This window comes from Helicoverpa zea, chromosome 9, assembly GCF_022581195.2.
Source record: "Helicoverpa zea isolate HzStark_Cry1AcR chromosome 9, ilHelZeax1.1, whole genome shotgun sequence".
NCBI lineage: Eukaryota > Metazoa > Arthropoda > Insecta > Lepidoptera > Noctuidae > Helicoverpa > Helicoverpa zea.
Window position 1 is genome coordinate 11,525,957 of NC_061460.1, and position 27,568 is coordinate 11,553,524.

General features: G+C 35.1%; 1 protein-coding gene and 1 long non-coding RNA gene across 4 annotated transcripts in view; both read left to right on the forward strand.

Moving 5' to 3' along the window:
- Positions 1-10,661: 10,661 nt before the first annotated feature.
- The window catches only part of LOC124633119, a 38,186-nt gene continuing 21,279 nt past the window's right edge, over positions 10,662-27,568 (forward strand). The window contains exon 1 of the mRNA XM_047168217.1: positions 10,662-10,921. Within this exon, the coding sequence (XP_047024173.1) occupies positions 10,904-10,921 (18 nt within the window). The 5' untranslated portion in view covers positions 10,662-10,903. The remainder of the gene's footprint in view (positions 10,922-27,568) is intronic.
- LOC124633569 lies at positions 18,430-27,375 on the forward strand. 3 transcript variants are annotated; one of them, XR_006984754.1, is made up of 3 exons: positions 18,430-18,473; positions 26,704-26,891; positions 27,171-27,375. It is a non-coding gene; the product is annotated as an uncharacterized LOC124633569 (long non-coding RNA). The 3 variants fall into 3 exon arrangements; XR_006984753.1 differs by lacking the exon at positions 18,430-18,473 and adding an exon at positions 18,497-18,537; XR_006984752.1 differs by lacking the exon at positions 18,430-18,473 and adding an exon at positions 26,445-26,615.

Sequence of the window (27,568 nt, forward strand, 5' to 3'; positions counted from 1 at the left end):
GAAATAACAAAAATTCCCACAGAGCTGATTTTTGGTGGAGAGCTAGATTAGATCATTATAAATAAAATACTAAAAGTCCCCATCGATCCCATGTGTGCGTCAAAAGTTATTCGAGGTCAAATGTCAAAATTTTTGGTTTTTTGTGTTTTTTTCGAAAACGGTAAGTTTTATCAAAAAAATACATCAGACCAAAATTGTAGATTATAAAATTTTCTACAAAAATTGCATTAACAGTTTTCTCCTAAATGTTACCATTCCTGAGATATCGCGCTTCAAAGAGTCACACTACACATGATATGTACATATGAGCCACGTATATACGAGGGCTGCCTTTTAAGTTGTGTCGTTTGAAATAAATGTAGACATTTAATAGGTTAATAACATTTATTGTTTATCAAAGAATTCTCCGCGATATTTAATGCACTTTTGCATGCCTTTAAACCAGTTCTTGAAACATTTATTCCATTCTGAAGTGGGGGTAGTCACAATGGCCGATTTGTGTGAGTCAACAGCTTTTTCAGGTGTGCTGCAACGTTGACCACGAAGACTTTGCTTAATTTTGGGCAATGTAAAATAATCGTTATGCCCACGGGTCTATGTCACGGTATGTCATGTTGGTCTGCGAGAATTAACTGCCGCTTAGCCTCGATATTATCTTGGGTCATGGCGGGTTTTGAACTACCTTCACGTGCCTTGTCACTGAGGCTAGAGTACCCACGTTGAAATCCTAAATATCGACGTACTGCAGTCCTAAGGCAAGTTTCTGCATCACAGACACAGAAACTTAACTTTTCAAAGCGCTGAAGTCGCGACAATCCCCTTTTAAAGTTGTAGAAAATTATCGTACGCAAATTTTCCTTCGACATTTCCATTTTTACAACCGACTTTACACCTTTAAGTGGGCGATACAATAAAATTACATTAAAAAAAATAAAAAACATATTTTATACAACATATCGATTTAAAAGATTATTTTGTTTTCGAATTCTAAATTCAAAAAGATGATAATGGCATATGTTTTTTTTAATAATCGCGGGAAGTTGGCAAACGACACGACATAAAGGCACTTAAGCTAAGTATAAATTGTTAGCTGCCAGTTATTACATATAGGGCTACAGAAACGAGCGACCATAGACGCCTCTGCTTGGATGATTGTTTTCCAAACGTCATTGTGACATGTGATTGTTTAAGCGGGAATAATTTTCATATTTGAAAAATACTTTGTTATGTCCTTCTGTTTCCTAAAAAGACAGTAATAATAGTAATAGTGTTATTTGATAACTTGAAAAATGTCTCAGTTTTGTTTTATTTGCAATAAACTTTTAACTGAAAATAAAACTGTTGTGGTTCATCGTGGAATGCCAAATTTAATCGAGGCTAGTGTCGCGAGAGGTGATGAGTTTACTGAGTTTTTAAGAAATGAAAAATCCGTCATAATACACGTGGATTGCAGAAAATCATATACCCGGAAAACTTCAATCGCTGTAGTAAAAAGACAACGTGAAGAGGAAAAGGCTAGTATTTCAAAAATAAGTCCACCTCGTACTAGAACGCGAGTAAGTGAATCTTTTTGTTTTAAAAATTACTGTTTATTTTGTGGTAATGAAGCCAATGAAGAAACTGAGAAGAAGAAAGCACAGCATCTTCGAAAAAAAATTTATAACGTAACTACATTCAATTTCAAAGAATCCCTGTTGAAATTAGTCAAAGATCGTTCTGATGATGTTTCAAAGGCTGTTTTTGCACGTATTAATTTCGAGTACGATTTAATCGCTGCTGAAGCAAAATACCATGACAGTTGTTATAAATTTTTCTTAAAACCTACTACTGGTGGTAAAATTGGCCGTCCACAAGATGAAAGTATAAACTCTGCGATGGAGAAAATTTTTCAATTCATAGAAACGAGTGATGATTGCCAGTTTTCGTTGGATGAATTAAAGAATGTTTGTCAAGATATAGCTTTAGATGACAGAGTTATAAAAATGCGACTGAAATTGAAGTATGGTAGTAGAATTATTATTACAGAGAAGCCAGGAACATTAACATTTATTTGTTTTATTGACAATTACCAAGATACTTTAAGTCAAGTCTGGTCTAATAAAAAACACTTGAATGAAAAAGACAAGCGGTTTAAAACTTTGGAAGCTGCGGCAGCAATCATTCTTGAAGATATTCAATCTTGCGTTTTCGATAATACTATGTACCCCCCACCAGGTAGAATGTTCGAGAATATAAATAACGATATTCCCGAATCATTGTCATATTTTTTGGAAAAAGTCATTTTAAAAAACAAGCGCCATAATTTAGATCATCTAAAGTTAGTTTGTACGAATATTAGCCACTGCATCATGACTGCTGTTCGACCTAGAACCTTTAAATCTAAACTACAGCTTGGTCTTTCAGTTTTTTTTCATCGGCGATTTGGTTCGAAACGTCTCATACAAATTTTCTCGTCTTTTGGTTTATGTGCATCTTACAGCGAAACAATGAACTATGAATCAGCAGCAGTTTTCAGTCGTCCACTTCATATTTTACCACCAGAAACAGGCACATTCATTCAATACGTTGCAGATAATGCTGATATTAATGTAAATACCTTGGACGGCAATGATACGCTTCATATAATGGGAATTATCCAAATTGTGACTCCCAAAGATTCAGTATTACAGGAGAACCCGCTGCCGCGAGTAACCGAAGTTCTTTCAGCAAAAGACTTTGCAGCAAAGGCTCATGTACCTATACAAGCCTATCAAAACACTGGCGCGGTTGGGTACAGCAAAATAAATGTTCAAAATTTTGATTACGAAAGTGAATCTAAAGTAACCTTTTTAAAAAAAGTTGATGTGACATGGTTCTATGGCAAATACAAAAAAATCGATCTACCTGGTTGGAATGGTTACATTGAATGCGCGACAAATAAGATTATAGATTTTTCTAAGTCAAAAATTTCATTTTTGCCATTTATTCATCAACCAGCAAATAATTACGACACAATATACACGACTTTACTTTGTGCTGTAGAGAATGCTAAACGCTATAACCACGAAGTATGTATAATTACTTTTGATCAACCTCTGTATGCGAAAGCTCGCGAGATTGTATCTGCTGCACCTGAAGAATCTGAAGTATCCAAAATTATAGTAAGACTAGGAGGATTTCATTTGCTTATATCATTTTTTGGAGCAATCGGTTATATCATGCAAGGAAGCGGTCTAAAGGAAGTACTCGCTGAAGTTTATGCAACTAAGTCTTTAGAGAAAATGCTTAGTGGCCATGCTTATGCGAGAGCAGTTCGAGCGCATACAATACTTCAACTTACTTTAGCATTAAAAATATTAAAAGATCTCGCTATTGAAGATGTCATGGATGCAAATCTTATTATTACCATTGAAAGTATCCTAAATAATACTCTTTCATACTATGACATTGAAGAAGATGAGGAAATATGTAGAAAATTACTTGATCAGTTTAATGACAAATTAATTGAATATCAGAAACGAGGGCCAACTGCACAATTATGGGTACAATACTTTCGGATGGTGTCCATTGCAAAGGACTTTATAAGAGCAGAACGTATGGGAGATTGGCAAGCACATTTGAACTGCGTTAAAGAAATGCTGCCTTATTTCCATGCATCTGGGCATTTACCTTATGCCAAATCTGCGCACTTGTACTTACAAGACATGCTTCAATTGAAAGAGGTAATGGATCCCGGTGTTTATCAAAAGTTTACAGAGGGATATTTTACTGTTCGACGTTCTGATAAACTTTATTGTGGAACTCCAACAGATATGGTTATTGAACAGTCGCTGATGAAATCCATGAAAACCGATGGGGGCATTTCTCGAGGACGTAGTACGAAAGAAAGTGTGATAAGTAAATGGGTTTACGGAATGCATGCAATGAATACTGTATGTGAGGGTTTGGAAGTTCTTGCTAATGTTCATATGGATACAACAGATCAGCATGTAGATGCAAGTGATTCGCGACGTAAAAAAGATGCTAAAGATATTAAAATACTGTTTGACTGGTTTTTATCACATGAACCTTTTCCTAAATTAAATAAAATCGTATCTATTGCGTCTGGAGTTGTTGGTGACGATAAGATTAATTGCCACAAAGCTCGTGAAGTTGGGATTGCTTCAATGTCTAAAATGACAGGGAAAACATTTAATAATATAAAATTAAAACGCTCTCAAAAAGTACTCCCTCTTTTAGCCGTGAGTAGCACCGTGAAAATTCACGAAGAAGAAGTACCTATAGACCCTGTATTATTATTTCAACGCATGAGTATCACTAAAGATTTTGAGGATGAGATTGAAAATTTTTTTGAGTATGAATTAGCTCCTTATCCCTTATCACTATTCGATGCAGCTGGAATGCGTAAAACAACAAAGTCAGCAATTTACGATTGTTTTCAACCAGTCAATACTGAGGTTAATTTTACAAACGCTACTTACATTATTGATGGAGGATACCTACTACACCACGTTGTGTGGGATCGAGATGAAACCTTTAGCGTGATCTTTGATAAATATGTTCAGTATCTACGCAGACATTATGGGCATACAGTGACGGTAGTATTTGACGGCTACAGTGACTCTACAAAGAATATTAAAGCTTCAGAACAACGTCGTCGAACTGCAAAAATATCATCGAGTTCTGAGATTATCTTCGATGAATTTATGACAGTTCCTGGTAATCAACATCAATTTTTCGCTAACAGTAATAATAAATCTCGTTTCATTTCCATGTTAAGTGACAAATTAAGAGCTGCGAATTTTGCTGTGAAACAAGCTCAAAATGACGCAGATGTGCTCATAATCGAAACAGCAATAGAAAAATTAAATGCAACAAACACAATAATTGTAGTCGGTGAAGATGTTGATTTATTAGTATTACTTACTGCAAGGACTCCAATAGATAAAATTATTTATTTTCTGAAACCTGGAAGGGCTCAAAAGCAATCAGAAATCTATTCTTCAAAAAGTTTAACTGCTTATCCCAAATGCCAAAACTATATTTTATTTTTACATGCGATAACCGGCTGCGACACATCGTCGGCAATGTACCGAAGGGGCAAAACGTCAGTATTCAAATTATTCGAAAAAGAAGATTTGACTGACTGCGCCAAAGTATTTACAGAAAATGATTCCAAGCCTGAAACAATAATTGCGAAAGGAATTCGCTTTCTTCTTGCGGTTTATGGAGCTCCCAAAAAAATTACTTGCATTAATAAATACCGGTACTTAACTTTTGTAAAACATACGCGAAAAAACAAACAAGTACAACTATCATGTCTTCCTCCAACATCGGAATCTGCTATTCAACACTTAAATCGAGTATACTATCAGGTGCAAACATGGCTAGGCAATCAACTAAATCCAGAAGACTGGGGTTGGAAATTGATACATAATACCCTGGAACCTATTAAAACTTTACTCCCACCTGCTCCAGAAAAACTCCTGAACACTATTTTTTGCAATTGCAAAAAAGATTGTAGTGTCAAATGTGGCTGTAAAAAAGTCGGGTTGCTATGTTCTCCAGCTTGTACCAATTGCCGAGGTCAGTCTTGCTCAAATGTCCAGTTAATAGAGGAAGATTCCTGCGATTTTAATGAAGAGACCAATGAATAAACCACATTATGACAAGGAGCGACTGCCTATCTGACCTCCTCAACCCAGTTACCCGGGCAACCAAATACCTACTGGCTTCTGACTACCCATAACGATTGTTATGGATGTTCAATGACAGCCAGAACCTATAGTTTAACGTGCCATCAGAAACACAGTCATTGGTGTCCAAGATATGCTTAGAAAGTACATACAAACTTAGAAAAGTCGCATTGGTACTTGTCTGACGTGGAATCGAACCCACTCATACTTGAGAGGTTGGTTCTTTACCCACTAGGCCACCACGAGTTTTTTTATGAATCTGATAAATATAAAACAATCACAATAATAGTTAACCCAATAGTTAATATCAATAATGACATCATATTAGAACGTGACGGCAATTATTCCCTTAAACTATCCTAAAATTGTCATGACAGTTAGTGGAGTAGGCCTACAGGGGAAACCACGGTAAAAAAAACGCGCCGAGTACACTACCTCACAGGTGGCGTGGAAATGTGTGCATGTCATGTATGGCATATACTTTGAAGCGCGATATCTCAGGAATGGTAACATTTAGGAGAAAACTGTTAATGCAATTTTTGTAGAAAATTTTATAATCTACAATTTTGGTCTGATGTATTTTTTTGATAAAACTTACCGTTTTCGAAAAAAAACACAAAAAACCAAAAATTTTGACATTTGACCTCGAATAACTTTTGACGCACACATGGGATCGATGGGGACTTTTAGTATTTTATTTATAATGATCAAATCTAGCTCTCCACCAAAAATCAGCTCTGTGGGAATTTTTGTTATTTGACCACTACTTTTATGTCTATTTTGACCGGGCTATTACTTAATACAATGTGTTACCTATGATGGTTGTATAATAGCTAGCCAATGGCATTAGATTTCTATAATATACAATAACAAATTACAAAAACACTTAGATTTTCCACCGTTACAAATGAAAAACGAGGAAAATGTGGTCTGACTTTAGATTTCTAACCTCTCAGGTTAAGGCGACGAATTGGTCAACAATAATTCCATAACCGGCACGCGCATCTAAGGCGCCAAAAGGGGTCGGAGCGTCTGAGCGGGGCGAGGATAACAATACGCGCGCTAGCTTATAACTAAAAGTCGTAAGCGACAAAATGGTTTTGTAATTTTATTATTTAGAAATGATAATTTGATAAAAATTCCTTCTACAATTTTAAAGAGTATGTATATACTCAACTACTAAAAAAGTTAAGAGGCTTAAATCGGTCCCGTTTGCCCATAATATGTGAATCTCTTTTTAAAAAGAGGTATGTTTGATATATTTTTCTCTGTTATAAAAGTAACCTAATCATGTTTCTACGTCTAACAAAATAAGGTTTATATCATGAACTTTCAGGTAACCAAGTTGTATTTTGATCCGTTTTGTATTTACTGAGAAAAATTGAGATCCTTGGCGCCAAAAATTCCAATTCGTCCTCTTAAGAACTCCCGCACATTGCAAAGTTTAAGTCGGCCGATAGTTTGTTTGGGCTCATAAATCAGTAAGAAGATGAATGGTAGTACGCACATTATAAAAATCAGGTATTTAGCCGGTGTTAGACCGACTGAAAACTTTGATTGGAATCAAGATTTTCTTTCAAAAGTTTACCAACCTTCGGTCAAGTGTCGGCCGACTGTTTAGTCTGCATTGTAAGGTAAGGTGTTGCCAGTTGCAGTAAACACTAGTTTTTACCTTATCAATTAACCAACGATTGATTTTGATAATTTCATATCAACAATATCAATTAAATCGTATCAAGGTATGTATTGTTGAATTGAGTATGTTGACACTTACCCGTGGGATTTACGTAAAACTTACACTTCATAGTGACGTAAATAAATAAGGGTTTTCTTCCATGATGTCAATGAAGAAAGAAAATAGGAATTTTAGCCTTTTAAAGTTGCATTGGTAGGTACCTACTTGCCTGACCTGGAATCGAAACCCACACACTCACACTTGGGAGTTTGGTTCTTTGTTTACCCAATAGGCCACCACAACTTTTTAAAACCGCACAAGCGTAACTACCATGTCTCATAATGCTGCCATTGCCCCTAAGAATGTGTTAAGGGACCTTAACTTTCAGGCACCATAAGTAGTCTCAAAGCTCACGCTGAATTGCAGGATTTCCAGAAAAAAACCACCTCTTCCAAAACAACAGTTGCATACGAGGTTTGCTTACTCATGTTCAAAGTTCGATAGAAAAAGGGTGTGTCAATGTGTGACGAATTCACAATGCACGTACATACGTAGGTATTTACTTAGGTCATTTCTCGGGCTGTTTTCTGCGGTGCTCTACGTCAGATGTTGTTTACATCGGTTTTCTGACGCATAGAACAAGCCCCCCAACTTAGTACCTAGTGGTAAACAAATCCTCATCTGCCGAGCCTTTTTTTCCAACTATGTTGGGGTCGGCTTCCAGTCTAATCGGATGCAGCCGAGTACCAGTGTTTTATAAGGAGCGACTGCCTATCTGACCTCCTCTACCCAGTTACCCAGGCAACCCTAGGTAAGACTAGTGGTCAGCTTTACTAGCTTCTAACCACAAGGCTAAAGCTACGGACAAATAAATAATAATTAAATTGATTAATTAATTCTGGTGAAGCCTATAGGAATCCTGTATTTACGTCATAGTTATATTTTTGACTATCTATTTACGCAGTTTACATGGTTTTTCTAATAATACCTTCTGTAACTTATCCTGTTTCACAGTATATTTTCGTACAAAATGAACTTGAAAATGGTAGGATAACGATAGGTACCAACTAGGTTTTCCTTTAACTAATTTGTGGTTAGTTTGTTAACAGTACAGTAAACACTAATTTTGTATCTATTTTTAACCGACTTCCCAAAAAGGAGGAGGTTCTCAATTCGGCCGGTATATATTTTTTTTTTACTATGTATGTATATCGATTACTCCGAGGTTTATAGACCGATTTACATGATTCTTTTTTTGTTCGACGCGGAATAGCTGCCAGTTGGTCTCATAGTCATCAGGTCAGGATCTGATGGTGGAAACCCTGAGAAATCGAGGGCAACCTTCGAAAGTTGTAGGCATACATAGGGTAAAAAATTTGACACACAGGTGTATGCCTGAAAGCTCTATTTAACAGTGAAGGTTTGGAGCTGGCCTGATGATGGAGACCAGAGAGGGTCGAGGGAACTCGACAACTGAATATGTAAACTACCTCGTGTTCGTGCTTATATTATTTGTATTGACGAGACCTTTGCAACAGTGAAGGTTTGGAGCTGACCTGATGATGGAGACCAGAGAAGGTCGAGGGAACTCGACAACTGAATATGTAAAATACCTCGTATTTGGGCTTTTATTCTTTGTATTGATGAGAACTTTCCACTTATATGGATAGTGACAACTATTCGTATCACTGAAAAGCTGTAAATAAAAAACTTTTTTACAAAAAAATTAAACCGACTTCCAAAAACACTAAAAAGTTAAAGCTGACTTCATGAAACGTCGTGGGCTCTTTTTCAGGGTGGCTTTCAAAAAACCTGATAGGCGAAACCTACCGTATCTTATTACGCACCATGTTACGTAGGTGTACTCACAAAATATTTCAGTTTTGTCTTTTAGATAGGTAGCTACATTTCAGTATCTTTGTTATCAAATACAAATGTTTTAGTTCACAGAATCACTGCAAATGCAAATACTTAATCACTTGGTTGTTCGAATGTTTTGCTTCTTTTTGCATAAAAAAGTAGCGGCAACAAATTCATTGGTCACAACACCTCGTATTCTCCGTGAAATCATTTTGTAGAAATAATTGTATGCCAAACCAGGTTTGAATATGTCGACTGAAATAACAAAATACACACTACGGTACGTATTTTTACATATCAGAGATTAGTTACAGTCATATGTTTAATGTCTTTGGTTACACTTCACGGTTGTGAAGTTTGTATAAAACAAACAATTTTTCAGGCTGTAAGGCCTCTCGTGTAGCGCCCATTGACTTATGTTTTACGTTTCTCGTACGTAGAGTTTATGATTGTAGAAAATCATCTTGGCTAAATATTACGCATAGGTAATGTAGGTAGGTGATACCTCTTCACCTAAAGGTTCATCCATGAGTTCTTCGGTTATATTTTTAATTAGGTACGTAATCTAGGCTACAATTTGGTTTTAGTTTTTTAATGTTAATGCAACTTACGAACTGCTGATTTTGCTTATTCATTTTTTCTTAAAGATAATAACTATCCACAGAAAAATTAAATACACTTTCATTTGATATAGGCACCTACTTAGGTATTTGTGTGGCTATAGGCTTATCTAAAAATTAAGTTTTAATTATGAGTTGCCTTGCCGTGTAAATGAGAAATGTCAACTTTTCAATGTAAGTACCTACCTAATGGCAAAGGTATCAAGAGAAACGTAATTTAAAAATATTTAAATTAGAAACCGGTCCTTTTTTGGGTTCAAAATAAAACAGAATAAAAAATACTCTACCGAGCGACGCCTAAAATTAATGTTCCTAATTTTAAATTATGCATAAACCAAATCCCAAACAGGTAGCTGACTAGCAGGTTTTTAAGCCAGAACAACTTTATTTAAAAATACATATAACTTAATTAAGTTTACATGTCACTAATTTATAATAAATCTTTTTACATTTCTGATCCAGTTTTGTCTTCAGGTTATAAATGGCTGTGTTATTTTTATTTGATGACAACTTTCTTTCTAAAGGATTATACTAGGTTTCGATAAAAACTGGTTTACCTACCTACCTAGAAACTAATCAAAAATTAACTAACGAATAGAGGGATATGAATTTTCCTTGCAAACGACAAAATAAAATAACCCAGGATTTCATTATAAAATTTACGTGAATACCTCTCAAAAAGTTTTAATCTAATTACGAGACTCCTACAGGATACAAAGGGTGTTCAAAAAACCCGTTCTAATTAAAATTTTGAGCTATTGTAGGCACGATGTTCTTATCAAGTATGGTATAGTATAAAAGCGTTGTCGTTGCCACCTTGCACCTATTCACGAGTGATCCTCAAGGCAGTGACTGTCACTCGCTCAGTCGTATCTGCGATCGCGACTCGTGCGCATGTAATCGATTATTCCGACGAAATGTCGAATCGATAAAACAATCGATAACCATTGATACGATCGTTTAATTGTACCAGTGAAATAGAGTAATATTAGTTTTTATTTATTAATTTATTTGAGATTTTATCGATATATCGAGTTGTCTGGACGAGTTGTGATTTGTAAGCTGTGAAGTGAATGGTGTCCTTACATAAGGTAAGTCGATATTGTTATATTTAAGTATATTTTTCTTAGGTTGTTAGTAATTTAATAATTAATTACAAATAGTAAAGTAAACCTTTACCTTGAACAGGATACACTTGAATATAAAGATTTCTGAACTAACATTATTTAAACTCGTATAAAAGTAGACATTTTAATGGTATAAAATAATATGTACCTACTAAAAAATAATATTTTATTTCGTAATAAAACTTAATAAAAGTACTCAACATAAAATACTTAGATATAAAGTACTTACAAAGTTGCGGAAATTCTCACACATTTTTCTTGAACGCCGGACCATTTTTTAATTTTTCCGCATCCTGTATTCTTCGTGCTGGTGCTATTAAAAAACTTATCAAGGTTCAGGATGCAATAACATCTAGACATAGCTATATCTATTTTTATATCGAATAGATAATATTATAAAGAGAGAATATTCTGAAGAGTGTCTTTACACGCTTATCTAATGAATTACTGGACTGATCTGAAAAAATCTTTCAGTGTTAGTTTGCACGTTTATCAAGCCTTTTTTTCCGGGTTGGCGAAGGAGTTCAAACAGGGCGCAGATGAGACCGCCCTGACAGCTAATAATTTTAATTATTTTATGTATTCAAATAAATTAATTTAAAAGGAAGCTTTTTACCACGCTTAAAACGCTTTTATTAAAAATACTTTCTATATCGGATTTTGGCATCCGACGCAAATGCGATGATTTGTTATATTACACTAGTTAAGTTAACATACGAAAGTTCTATCTTTTTAATCCATTTAGAACCCCCTCGAGCTGTGGACTTTCTAAACTACCCGGCCAAAAAAGCAAGATTTCCGTAAAAAAAGCAATTTGTGCCCAAAACTCCAGCCGTCCCTTTAGAGGCTTTTTGAAGACGGTCAATGACTTAAAATTATGTTTATTGAAGTAAATAAAATACAGATCAATAAAATAATATTTTTACAAAATTCCTGCAGAATTTATAGCAAAACCAGTGGAATTTTGCAAAAATTGCATAAACAAAAATACAGTTACCTAAACCTTAAAATGATTCACCTGGGGAAATCTAGCTACACTTACAATTGTATTGTTCAACCAAAATAACCCAAAATCAATGCGGGAAAAATCTAAAAATATTCATAACATTCATATCACCTATCAATATAGTGCAGTTATGTAACATCTGCCTAGGATTAACCCAACGAATAATAAACCATGCTAGGAATAATTTACCTTATTTAAACAAGACAAATTAATTGCAAAATGATAAGGCTTCACAAAAAACTGACATACGTCACTATTGTTCTACAATCTTACTAATTAAACAAAACAATGGAATTAAATTAGAATGGTTATTTTCTGGGGAATCCCTAAAAACGTAAAGGTAACTAGTTTTTGGATGATTTACCTATTACATAAACATTAGTTACCTACAGAACTTTACCTTACTTTAACTTTAGAACGACCAAAACAAATGAGATCTTTTTTTTTATGTACAGTTGGACAATTACTGTTAATGTAGGTACCTAATTATTTACCTGTCTATATATTACCGTATTACAACGTGCCCAAAAAACTTTTCAAATTCCCCAGACAGGTTTTAGTTTGCGCCAATTTATTTAGCAGTTTTAAATTGATCTCATGCATGCGAAGTAACTTTTTTTGATAATTCTACTATTATGATGTCAATAGTACCTACTTATAGCCTACGAACAAGCAAAATTTTCTCGGGAAGATCTTTATGAAAAAATGCACAAGAAGTTGATTTGCTTACTTCAGAAAAATGCTAAATCAATGTACCTACTGCTCAATTTACATAATTTTAAGCTGCCAGCTGCCCAAACGCGTAGCTGTCATTGGTTTTGTAATTTTAAAACAATACAATGCTCGAACGTCATTACTTTTCTAATAAATTATGATTAATTTATATTCCAAACACTAAGCGGGTTTCATAAAATGCTTACTTACTTACTACAAAAACTTTTAAACGTCTGTTGAACACTTGTCTAAAAATTTAATATTATGACGTTGAAATAAGGTCCGTTTTGCAGCCACAATTTTTTAGACACGTGTTCAACAGATGTTTAAGTTTTTGTAGTAGGTAAGGCCATTATAGTTTGTTAAAATTAAATAAGATATTCCAACGATATTAGAACTTCATCCTTTTTAGGAAGTCGGTTAAGAAGTGAGCTGAAGCAAAAAATATTCAGTAATTATGTACCTACCATGAAACGTCTGTTCTTAAAACAATGGGATGAAGTAATTTCTATTTATACACGAATTGATTTACCACAAAATTAATTAAGTAGGTATTACCTAAGTTATGTTATTAAAACAATAGATAAATTGCATATTTAAAAACTAGATGGTAGTAAGTAGAAATGTAATACCTACTATTCATTCGAATACTCAGTTAAGGTTTATTGAATTTAATTAACCGTATTATTTACATTATTTAACATTACTATGTATATTTACTAGAAATTGAAGATATATTGAATTTTATTATGACTAGCAGTAGCTGCTAGGATGCGGTTGCATCCACGTCCCGATACTTCCTCCCACACTCAGAGAAAAAGGTACTTTATCAGCCTATAACAAAAGCCGTAGAAGTACGACAGACAGATAGAGTGATTTATAATATGAGTAAGAATAAATTACTCTTGTGTACCGATAAAATGAAAAAAAAAACACAAATTTTGGCAGATTTTTTCGGCTGTTGAGTTGCAAATATTGAAATAACAATGCAAAGTCAGTTAAATTGTACGGTACAATTTATACGTACATCGGTCAGCTATAAATAAATACTAATTAGAGGCAATTTGCGGCCGCAGATTTTCGCACTGTAATTAAACTTGAGAGCTAATGATACTCCGTTGATGTGACTATATAGTGAGGTAACACAATGTATTCGATGAAAGTCTGGCCGAATACCTATTCGAACTCCGAATACCGATATAAAATATTTTATGTTTTATTTGATTAATCGAATCGCTAATCGGCTTAGTTATGGTGCATTTGTAAATTAAAGTTGTCGTAAAAATGTTCGCCTGTTGATTCATTTTTATATTGTTGGAACTAAGCCACATTACATTTGTGTATTACGAATATTACGATGCACCTTCTGATATGTTAAAAGTTACAGAAATTTTATCGGAATGAAATTCACACTTTTCTATTTCAGATTTTCTGTTTTAGAAATAAAAGTCAATGTCAATGCGTTTGTAAGTAGTAAGAATATGCGGAAACAAAAATATTTAAATATAATTCGGTGACGACATTTACACAGTCTAGGTGCGTTAGTTCGTCAGCGATATTCTTTTTTCTAGCTTCGTGTCGACAACTAATTTTGTATGAACTATGTAAACGTATGAATATGCATAGTTTTTGATGACCCTGGATTGTGACGGATTCTAACTTTCGGCCTTTAAATAAAATCACACATCACTTTGAGCAAATACTGGCCGCAAATTGCTGTTGTCGCCCACAATATTATTATATTATAGTCATTATGTAATTACCTACATTTTTATATTATAATGTAAAAGGCGACACAATGTCATTTTTTAAATTATCACTTATAATACCACAAGAGCTTCAAAATTATCGGGTATTTTCCGATAGGTTCGTTGCAAACAAATGAAGGAGTCAAGTTTTTCAGGTTAAAAAATAACGAGCGCGAAGCGCGAGTGATTTTTCCTGAAAAACTTGACGACTTTATTTGTTTGCAGGGAACCTTGAGGGAAATGCCAGATAATTATGAAGCTCGTGTGGTATTCGGGAGATTATTTTTCCGTCCCAAATGTCGGCCACAACCTGTCAGTTTGACGTAGCAACGACCAGAGAAAATATTCAAAAAATTTTCAGTATAATACCATGTAGGTTGTACCACGTGACGTCGAATGGTGCAATTCTATTGGTCGATATTTGGGTCGGAAAAATAATCTCACAAATTGCACTGCGTTGTATGCGACGGATTTATGAGCAATTTAATTTCCGATGACGAGTACCCTATTACCTAAACATACTACGTAATTTACAAACATCATAGCTGCATATTTTGACTTAGGCCGTAGATTTTTTTATTTAGTACTTGCCGTGAGAACTACGGCCATACTGTAATATAGGTAATATAGCCTATGTCACTCGGAAAGAGTCTAATTTTTCAACAGTGAAAAAAAAAATCAAATCATTTCAGTAGTTTCGGAGCTTTTGGGATACAAACAAACAACGAAATATTAGTATAGATAGTGCAGATGGACCTCGAACATAAATGCTTAGATCGCAATTTCTATCAATCTGTTTCGTACCATCATACCTAGGTGCGTAGTATCAATAGCAAATATTAAGTTCAGTTTATCCACGCTAATTAAAGCTATAAATTACAAAAGTCGTTGAATAAATTGCATCACAGAAATAGATGGCCGACCTTGGTACAGATAGGTTTATCATTTTTATCGTAAATCTTTTATCAGGCGTCGAATTAAGAGCGTTCGCAAACAGTTGCGAGTTTCATAATATTGAGTTTGTTTGTTGGTACCTAGTCTTCTTCTTCTTAACGTTTATCCTATCTTGTGTCGGAAGTCGGGGTCTGCTTTCCGTATCTTCTTCTTCCACTTAGCTCTATCCTGGACATCTTCCTCTTCGAGTTCGTAGATTTTCATGTCTTTCTTTACGACACTCAACCACTGCAGTTTTGACCTGCCTCTGCGCTTTTGACCGGGTATATCGAGACCGGGTACCTAGTTTCATAAACTATGTATATATGTAGGTACTTAACTAGCGTTTGTCAAGATTTTGATAGATCAAGGAAAATGAAAAAAATCCTGAAAGAAGACATGAGAAAGTCAATGATAGAATGAACATGTATGGACACGTATGGAGGAATAAAAGGACAACACAAAATGACACATTTTTTAATGGCATCAAACTTTTCTTAATTTTATTTCCCTTTATAATTTATTTGGGACTCATTTTCTTTCAGCCATGTCAGTTTAGGAACTTTGGTTCTATTACTACATAGAGTTGAAGGAAAATGCAGATTACAAGAGTAAAGTACACTACTATAAGTTTTTTTTTTTGCATTATATATGAATGTTTTTTTGTAACATCATTAAAATCGCACGTTGCCTTCTTGGCATGCGTTTTTTATTTTTACATAAGTTCATTAAAAACATCTGGCAAAAATGAGTTTAGGCAGATCCAAAATAACTTTAGGTAGGTCGCTTAATATTAAAATACATATAAGGTCATTACCATAAAGTCATTAGGTAGTATTATTAAAGATACAGATTTAAAATACAGATTTGCGATGTTTTTTCTCACCTTTTTACAGTCGCACTCGTTAAAACCTGAATAAGGAAACTTATTTGTTCTTTATTATTGTAATGATTAATAATAATTACTTACAGCATATTATTTATTTCTTGATTACCTGTAATAGTAAGTAGATTTGTAGTTAATTTCATGAGCTAAGTATTTTTTGCTCTTTCTCTTATACATTTATTTCGAGTGATATGCATTTGTTTTCGTTTTTGTCATATGTTTTTTTTCTTGTTTGACTTGATGTCTAAATAGTTTTAGTCATTTAGATAACTTCATATGTATTTGCTCCCCACGAGGCCATTTTATCTATCAGTAAAACACATTCTCAGATAAAATGATTTTTAATTTCCTGTACTTAAAGAAGGAAATAATAAGAAAGGGAGAAATGGTATTTCCTCGTAATTTGACCAGAACGTCATGAAATTACAAGGAAAATTACCAGAATGTCGGGGATTCACTTCGCCATTCACATTAGGTGAGTAGGTACCTACACAGAATTAGTGCGTAAATGGAAATTTAAAAGGACAATATGAAATCATTTACTTGGTACCTACTTTATCGTTAGGTACGGCTGTTAATCGTCTAAGTTTTCTTACGTGTCAAATCAATGATCGACGAATATGTACCTACCTATAAGAAAGAAAGAAATGAATTAATAATACTAACGAAACAAAACAGACGAGGTGAGGTTGCATGTGGTATTTCATAAGTTTAAGTTTCAGGGTTTCTTTAAAAAGGTTATTTAAATGAAACATCATCATCATCATCATCAGCCTATCGCAGTCCACTGCTGGACATAGGCCTCTCCAAGTGCACGCCACTGAGATCGATTTTCAGCTTCTCGCATCCAGCTCCTGCCAGCCGTCTTGCGCAAGTCATCACTCCACCGTGCCTGAGGACGTCCTACACTATGTTTGCCGAGGCGTGGTCTCCACTCTAGAACTCGTTTACCCCAACGGTTATCGGTTCTTCGGCTAATATGGCCAGCCCACTGCCACTTCAGCTTGCTGATTCGGTGGGCTATGTCGATGACCTTGGTTCTCTGACGGATTACCTCATTTCTGATGCGATCCCTCAGAGAAATGCCGAGCATAGCCCTTTCCATAGCCCGCTGAGCGACTTTAAACTTGTGAACCAGCCGTACCGACAGTGTCCACGTTTCGGCTCCGTAAGTCATGACAGGTAGGACGCACTGATTGAAGACTTTTGTCTTTAGGTTTTATTTAAATGAAACACGTGTCTTGAAATAAATATTTTCTTAAATTGTTTTTGTCTAGCAAAGAGCAACGAGCAGGATTATAACGCCATAGATAAGTATTTCTTTTCTCTATGAAAAAAACGGGAAGGAAATATGTAAAACCTTGCTGAAAACAAACATAATAACTCGAACAAGGTTTCAGCTAATGCTTGAATGTTTAAAAGTCACTTAATTTTAAGCGGTGTTTAGTATTGTTTGTAAAAGGTTACTAAAGAAACGTAGCGTCTTTAAAGTATTGGCAATGTATTCAAATTATTACCATTTTGCAATACATCATCATCATCATCATCTGTCTAGCCTTTTCCCGACAATATTGGAGTCGGCTTCCAATCCAACCTGATGTAGCTGAGTAGGTACTAGTGTTTGAAAAGGAACGACTGCCTATCTGACTATCTGACTTCCTCAACCCAGTTACCTGGGCAACCCAAATACCTATACCTATAAATAAATTATTATACCTATGTGCAAAACTAAGTAGCTATTTTCATTATCTACCGTGAAAATCGGTTCGTATATTTCCCGGAAATGACAACTTTAGGATAAAAAATATGCATTGTTGCTTAACAGAAAAACTATTACGACGTGATCACAAGTTGCTAGTAAAACTAGATAAGCTAGTCCACTAGAAGAGTTAGTAACTTAGTATCAATACAAAACACTTGAAATGGAAGTACCGAGTAAACTTCGAGCTGTGTCTATCTTATCAACGATAGCTGAAAGACAGTAACAACTGAGCACAATAACATCAGAGATAACAATGTTGGGACACTTCCATAAAGTGTTGATCGTTGTAACATTGTCGTGTTGTTGTGCACGTGATTTTGATATGTGGATTAATTTCTTTACTGTTCTTGTAACTAAACGAAACTATGTGTATCTACTAAGTACGCAAGAGTTTTTCAAAGTAACCCTTCTTATAGTTCGGCCATTCAGAGAATGCGTTCCTGACACGTCGCGATTGAACTGACGACGTAATAACATTCATTGATTATTGATATAATAATGTTGTTTTAATGCTCCTCAATTGTTAAAACGGTAAACAACCAGCAAAAATATTTTTATCGTAACTGCAACGCCATTGCAAAGTTACGTCGTCAGTTCAATCGCGACGTGTCAGGAACGCATTCTCTGAATGGCCGAACTATAGTAGCTGGGTAATAAATATAAGACATTTATAACAGAGAGTTGAGGATGAAAATTGCCCTACCCTTTCGGTCTTAGAAACGGAACGCATCACAAACTTTGTCACGTTTCATCATGCTATTTTCAAAACTCGCGCTTTCGTGAGTTTTGAATGAAGAACATTGCAGTCGCCATTCATTTTGTTTGATGCTAGACATAAACAATAGAGAATAGTAATTTACAACACTAAGATGGGAATTTATGCAAGAATTGGTATTTCACAGTTACGAAACTATGTTTTACTTTTTTTCTTAAACGATTGAATGACGAGTACATTTAACCGCAAATAGTTTAAGGAAAAAAGGTTTTCCTCCTTGATTCGGTACTCCTTGGTTGACAATGACCAACAATGGTTTTACGTGTTCGGAAAATTGCTCTTCCGCCTCAGGAACGTAAGAAACTGACTCATGTTTTCTGGTTTCGAGTTGATGTAATTGAGAGAACCATATCAATAATGCGCCCCTGGTTCTAAATAAGATTTTTTGTAGGTACATCAGCTAGGTTCTATCTTTTATCCATCACTGCACAAAATACTACAGGAAAATCAATAAAGAAAATAAAAAGTGAAAAAATACTATGTTTTTATTTTTATTGTTTTAGATAAGATCTTTATCGTTTCGCCACTAGACATATTGTTTGATAGAACATAAAGATAAATCTAAGTAAGATACATACGATTTGTTCTACATAAGAATACAATGAGTGATTAGGACGGACAATGGGCAGTTTGCACTCTTCCAAATGTTCACGTCATCATTTTAATGGTCATCATTCATCATTTAGGGCCAGTATCAATGAATGTTAGTATATCCTTCATAGACATTCATTATGTCATCTTTTTATTTTATTGGTTAATTTATGGTCACTCTATTTTATCTTGGAAATAGCTTCTGCCGTCGCTTTGCCCTAGTTCCGTGGGAACTACTCCGTGGTTTCGAATAAAAAGTGGCCTATCTTGATAAATGGACTATCTTAATAATTAAATATTTTTTTAATCTGACCTGTGTGTGTGTGTATAGTAACCACTAGATCGATGTGGAGTTTTCTTTATCTCGGTAGGCCACTCGAAGTATTTTCCACGGTATGAAGATGAATCTACAGGCGGAAGCAAGTGTGAAAATAATCAATTTTTATCTGGCAAGCATACAATTTTACTTTGCTTTGAATAGTACTAGAGTAACGTTTCTATGTTTTTATTTACCACGGTTTATTGTACAACAAGTTTTGTAGTCACGTTTAGCATTCGCCAAACGTCACGAGAACATCGATTGTACGATAAAAAAGCAAGGGCGAGGGCGTTCACGATAGGGAAATATTCTATGGTTATAGCAAGAAGGTTAGCTATATTGCCATGGGCAGTTATTGTTATTGAGTTTCTGTAAACTGGCCTAAGTTCCTATTCTGTGAAAAAAATAATATCATCATGATGATCGCTTCTCCGTGTGAGAGGAGGCCTGTGCCCAGCAGTGGGACGATAAAAAGACTGTAACTGTAAACTGTAACTGGTCGCTTTCGGTTATAGCTAATATGGACCAGACCACAAGGATTTAGTTAAACAAATTAATTCGATTTTGTTAATAGTGCCTAGTATATAGTATCTACTTCAAAATTAACCTCTCCTTTTTTTCTATAATCCGTTTTCTTTCAAAATCTACGAGATATCTACATATACTAAGTCACAACTATGTACCTACAACTTGTAAGAGATTGATTGTCTTCAAAGGGCAACCTTCGAAACGGCCATGGTTATTCGCAAGTGGGTCACAAGTACGCGTTTCCGCCAAAATATTCCTTTCACGAGCTAAAATTTCAACTTGGAGACTTGTTAAATGCAAATAAAATTGCGTAATACCTATAATGTGTGATTGATAGATTACCTACTTAATCTTAATACCTATTTTAAATAAACGCATACCTACATATGCGCAATTCTATTAGGTCACATTAGCATTTAAAAATGAAAATAAATAGCTAAGTAAATTTTAATGACTTAATTTACCTAATCATGTATCAAAAGCAGTCTTTCACCTGTGGCCTCTAGTAAATTCTAGTAAATAATCTGTATCACGCTTGAAAAAAATTAAAGAGAAAGCCTGGTACCTAGGTTCACCATTTGCCCAAGTTTTGTAAATGCAAGTTAATGTATGCACAGTGCCATAAGCCTGCCGGCTCTACGGGATTGTTCGAAAGAATTAGATCCCGCGGCTCTGGTATATAAACGGCTTAATAAAGAACATGGTAGGTAGGCAGACTCTCTCATGCTGCATCAACAGCGGGTCATTTGATAATTTCCGTTACAAAAAAGTGTATGTCTGTGGGCCAATGTAACCTGAAAATAAAAGAATTTTGTTTTATGACATAATCTCCAGCTGTTGACCTAGACTTTTAACAAAAATTACGACTATTTATTTGCCCAAATGGCCGTCAGTCAGAGCATTGACCGCCGATTCTACACGCGCCACATGTCATGTCGACTAGACCGCCTCGTGCGCCATTTGCTATAATTATACCTATTGCTAATCTAAACACTACATTTTGACGCTAAAAATCCTTGAACGTCTTATTTATTTATATATAACCAACTAGTATTACTTAATACTTTCCGGGTGTACTACCAAGGGCGCATCCAGCTTCGGTGCCAGGGGGGGGGGTCACACAGTCGTGGTCGAGTCACAAAAAATATTATATTGTAGCGTATACTTCTTTTAATATTAAAAGTAGTAAGTATAAATACAAAAAGTGTTTTCATGTAGAAAATGGCCCGAGCAGAGTGAGCGCAATTTCTCGTATTTATACTACACACACGTGCCAAACAACGAAAATTTTTGTTCAGGTCGAGGACTAAGGTTAAAAAAGTGTTTTTATGTAGAAAATGGTCCGACCTGAGCGAACGCGATTTCTTGGGCATAATCACAGATGCATAATTGAAAAAGCGCGAGCGAAGCGAGCGCGAAAATTTTTATTCAGTTCGAGGACTAAAAGTAGATGAAAACGCTTTCTTGCTGTATAACAAATATACAGCACAAATACAAGAAAGCGCTATCATAGCAAGCGCGAGAATTTTTTCAGGTTGAAGACTAAACGTTTGAAAAGTATTGTGTACGCAGAAAAGGGCGCGTACGTTTTTTATTACAGCAACAGTAAAACATTTTCTGTGAAAACTTCAATTGTCTTACTATTGGTGAATGATGAACCCTTTCATGAGATTAGAGCCGTCTCTAGCTCATGTAGCGCCTGGGTGCAATCATCACCCAAGCGCCACCTATGTATCTGTTGAAAGATTTTGAGTAGTACATATTGATCAAAGTACTTTACAAGGAACTTCACGTCACTTTTTTGGTAGGTAAAGGACTTAAAAAAATGTTTCCAAATCATTGTAGGCTCAAACTGTTGGCCAGATTTAAATTATGAAAGTCGAGACAGGACAACGTAAATGTAAAAATTAGCGTGCAAATTTTTTAATTTTGGGACACAAAAAGTTCTAAGTTTTAAAAAGCGCTGTAAAGTAACAAGCAGTCGGAAGCGCAAACAGTTTTGTTTTTGAGGACTCCATTAATATTTTTTTTGCTATATTTGACTTATGAAGTTATCAAGGCAGGGTATATATAATATTGCGCGAGCAAAGCGAGCGCGAAATTTTTGAGCCTACGACACAAAAGCACCTGATTAAGGACATTGTAAAGCAACAAGTAGCCGCGAGCGCAGCAAGCGCGAACTTTTTTAAAGGCTTATGTTTAAATGATCACCAGATATAGTAACAAATAGCAGACAAAAATAGTAAATGATCACCAAAATGAAACTCGCATTTTAATGTAAAACTATCACCAAAGTTTTAACACTTTGCTATCCTATTTAAGTGAAATTACTCCAAAATAAATCATGCGTAAGCCAAAAATAGTAAACGATCACCAAAATTAAACCACCATTTTAAAGTAAGATTACAACCAAAGTTTTTAAATTCTGCTATCCTATTTAAGCAAAATGAGTCCAAATAAATCATTGTTATCCCAAAAGTAGTAAATGATCACCAAAAGTAGTAAATGATCATCAAAATTATACCAGATATATTATATCAAAATGATAATCAAAGTTTTTACATCTTGCTATCCTGTTTAAATAAACTGACTCCAAAAAAATAAGTTCGGCCTGATACAATAAATGTAATAACATTATGGGGACCCTTTTCCTGCTCTAGGGTGGAAAATTGTCTATTGCATGCCTCTAAACAGTGCGATAAGAGTGTGTTTTCGAGGGAGTGTATTGAGAAACACATTCTTCTTCTTCTTTCTCCTGCCCTGTTCTCAATTTTACTTGGGGTCGGCGCAATATGTCATTTTCTTCCATTTTCCCCTGTCACTCGTCATACTGACACTCACGCATGCATTGCAAGCCGGACACATAACTTAATATGGCATCATAATACTTTATTTGGTAATAAGCCTACATTTTATGGCAATCACAGTGACTTATTTAGGCAAAAATAATACATTAATTTGGTCGTCAAGAGTTGGTGATCATTTACTAAATTTGGTGGTCGAATACAATTTAAAGTGAAGTCGTGACTAAAATAGCTGGTACTATTACATTTTTAGACTTTATTTTTCTGGTGTTCAGTAGATATTTCTGGTTACAAAACTTAGGGTATCAAAGCATTTTATGGTGGTCATTATATTTGTTCCCTTTTTTAAATTACGAGTATTTGTTTGAAGACTCACAAATCAGACTGGGAATTACGTACAAATAAAAAGGAACCGTGATTAGAGCGAGTGCCATTTGTGTTCGTTGATTCGGTGCGTCAATAAAAATAATTAGTAGTAGTTAATTCGTATAAGTCCTGTGATGATAGTTTTAAGGTGGTTTAATAATAAATAATAAAAAATAAATAATAAATAATAATAAACAATCAGAAATACAGTACAGACATAGTCATTTACTCGCGAGCGTAGCGAGCTAGAATTTTTTTTAACTTAGTTGGAGGATGTTAAAAGTTAAAAATAATCAAAATGATCAATCCAACAAAGCGAAGGCGACTTTTTTGTCAGAATCATGATACAATGTGGAACTTCCTTATCGAACGGGTGTAATTTCTTCGAAAGGACAATGCCAGGGTCTGGGCTCATAGTTTGCCCAGCAGTGGGAGTAGTTCCAGAGGGTTCCTTAGTGCACTCTGAACACGTAATGCAAATATTTTTGAAATCGCTCCCTGGGGTCCCGAGGAAAACCAGTTCAAATATTCTCCATGAAGAGTCACTTGACAAGGCCTGAGCCATTTGCCCAGTAGTAGGAGTGTTTGGAATTGGTTCTTTACTTCACTCTTAACACGAAATTAAAATATTTTTGAAATCGGTCCCAGGGGTCCCGAGAAAAACCGGTTCAAATGTTCTCCTTAGATATTCACTTAACAAAGTCTTTGGCATTTGCCCAGTAGTGGGAGTGGTCAAAATAGGTTCTTTACTACACTCTTAACATGAAATCCAAATATTTTTGAAATCGGTCCCTGGGGTCCGGAGAAAAACCGGTTCTAATATTCCACATGAACTGTCGCTTTACAACGCCTATGTCATTTGCCCAGTAGTGGGAGTGATTGAAATAGGTTCCTTACTTCACTCTTAACATGAAATTAAAATATTTTTATAATCGGTCCCAGGGGTCCCGAGAAAAACCGGTTCAAATGTTCTCCTTAGATAGTCACTTAACAAAGTCTTTGGCATTTGCCCAGTAGTGGGAGTGATTGAAATAGGTTCCTTAATTCACTCTTAACATGAAATTAAAATATTTTTATAATCGGTCCCAGGGGTCCCGAGAAAAACCGGTTCAAATGTTCTCCTTAGATAGTCACTTAACAAAGTCTTTGGCATTTGCCCAGTAGTGGGAGTGGTTAAAGTAAATTCTTTACTTCACTTTTAACATGAAATTAAAATATTTTTGAAATCGGTCCCTGGGGTCCGGGTGAAAAACCGGTTCTTATATTCCACATGAACAATCGCTTCACAAAGCCTGTGCCATTTGCCCAGTAGTGGGAGTGATTGAAATAGATTCTTTACTTCACTCTAAACATGAAATCAAAATATTTTTGAAATCGGTCCCAGGGGTCCCGAGAGATTAATCTGATAAGACTTTTCTGCCAAATAAGTCTTAGGATCTCGCTGTCAGGATCCAGTGCTGGAAAATGTTGGAATGGGTTTTTTTTACTGTGATTTTCAAATAAATTCTAAAAGCGTTGGATTCTAATAAGAACTGACAATGATTTTCTGAAAAAAAAGGCAATTACCGCAATATTTTTGAATTTACGGTTTAAATCTACAAGGTGCCTGCGCAATAAGCTATCTTCTAGAAAAATCTTATCAAGAGGAATAAAATAAGCTCGAACATGAGGTAGTTAGTAGATACCGTTGAGGAGTTCCCTCGTCTCTCTGTCGTCTCCATTGTCAGGTCAGATCTTAACCTTTACAGTTTTGTGGTGTCTGACACATATACCCGAATGACAAGGTTTTACTCGATATGTGTCTACAATTTTTCGAGAGTCGCTCCCGATTTTTTTAGAGGTTCCATCACCAGACCCTGGGCCGGATGACAAATGAACCATTGAGGAAGTAAGCCCTTACAAACAATAAAATAATTGTTGAAATCGATTGGTAAACGACGGAGTTATGCACGTACAAACGTAAAAAGAATACAAATGAATTAAGAACCTCCTCCATTTTTGGAAGTCGGTTAACAAAAAGTAGTCGTGTACAATACCTCGTATTTGTCAATGAATATAATTCATTTCAATTAAGGTAATAAAAGTGGAATAGTTAAGAGTTTGTAAGCTTATTTTTATGTAATATTGAATAAGAGTCAAACCAGTTTTTCTCAGGACTCCCGGGATAGATTTCGAAATGCTTTGGTCTGGGACCTAATATAAGCCTATGGAACATAATACACTATGCAGTTACTGTGGGCAACACTTGAGCCCAACTTCCATACAAAGATTAGCATTGTCCTTTCCTGGTGGTGGGGCGTCCCGCGGCACCCCTGATATCGAGGCGCCCGGGTTATTCGCACACCCTGCACCATAGGTTAAGACGGCCCTGCATGAGATACAGCATGTAATGTAGACAACCCGGACAGCGGATTCTTAGTAACAGGGTCCCGTTTCCTCCTTTTGGGTACGGATAAAGAGTAAATAAAGAATAGAGAGCGAGCGTTGCGAGCACGAATTCATCAGCAAAACTACTCTACCTGTAACTATGTAGGTATCTACCTATTCACTCGGAATAAAAATTATCTTATACTTATAATAAAAACATAAAACATCGTGTTTAACCATTTCAATTATTAGGTCCTCTTAGGTCCTGCCATGCGATTCTGTAACAAACACATCATCGATGCTAACAACGACGAGTTCACAGATGTCGCATCGTAGACATCGCTTTTAAAAACAACGTTGATTAAAACCGTATTCGCTAAGCAAAAAAACTCGTCGACGATCTGACGAACAACGATGACGGCTAAGATGTTTACAGTGTTGCCAAAATTCCATTTAAAGTATAATCGAGAAAATCTCGACTAACGTTTTTTGGCGTTATTTCGACATTTTAAATCAATGTAAATGCATAATATGCATGTTTAAGACACATTCTATTCGTTATGCAACGAATAATTAATTAATTATATCATTTTCGATATAGAAAATAATGACTCAAATCTTTGACATTTGTTATAAGGTTATGTAGTATAATATATAGTCTGTGTCATTTCAAAACTTCAAAACCAAAACAAACATTTTGCTCATAACTAGATTAGAAGTTTATTTATTTAAATACGAGAATCGAGATTTCAAAGCTCCAAATGGCTTTAAGTGGTCAAGTGGACTTTAAAAAAAGTTGTACCCATAGCCAACGGCATTCTACTTGTCGTGTTTTAGTTTGGTTCCAAAACTGTCGAAAGTAAGTACACAATACGTAACATTTATATTTTAATATACAATACAGTCTTTGTGAACTACGTCTATTAACTAAAATATTTATCTTTTAGTATCTCGCAACGCACTGCCTTCGTTGAGTCAGCTGGAAGAGCTAGTAAGCTTTTTGGAAAGCAAACCATGTTTGATTATGATGGGCCATGCTCGTACTGCGAATGCGAGCATGCATGCATGATCCGAAAACAACAGCCCTAAACAGTGAAGTAGTGGGTGTATGAAAATATTGGAGCAGTGGTGTAAGGTTAGTAATCCGTAATCATTTATGAACCTATATAGTGTGTGTTTACCGTTGCATTGAATCATGGTAAGTATAGTAGGTACTCTTCTACATTATGTTTTGTATGTATTAGGTACTAAATTAGTATTGACAGCAGGCAAATACAATGACTTTACTCTATCCTTCAAATTCAATCATAAAGGCATTTGAAATTACAACTGAAAGTTAAACCACACCAAGCAAATAGTTGTTCTATTTATTTTATATATTAGGTACACCATATAAGTTTTGCTTGTGTTTCAGTACTGGAAGGACAAAAAGGAGCAGTTCAGAGGAAGTCCAGTTCTATTGCAGCTGCAAGCCAACATGAAGAATTTGCCAGAACTCGGTGTAATCAAGTTAAAAATACATTCTATTATGCAAGGAGAATGTTTTGGAATCTGAATTTAAAAATAAATGCATATTCATTATAAAATACAAAATAATAAAAAGACATGATGAATTAAAATATTGTTTTATTAATTCATGATTACAGAAAAGTTCAGTATTTTTATAAAAATTACTTTGATACCTGCACACTATTGTGTAATGTTAAAAATGTTTATATTACTATTTAACATACACAGGTAAAATACATATTGTATTGTTAGAAGGTGTCTACATAGCATAGAGCAACACGGAGGGGAGTAGCCATTGCGTTT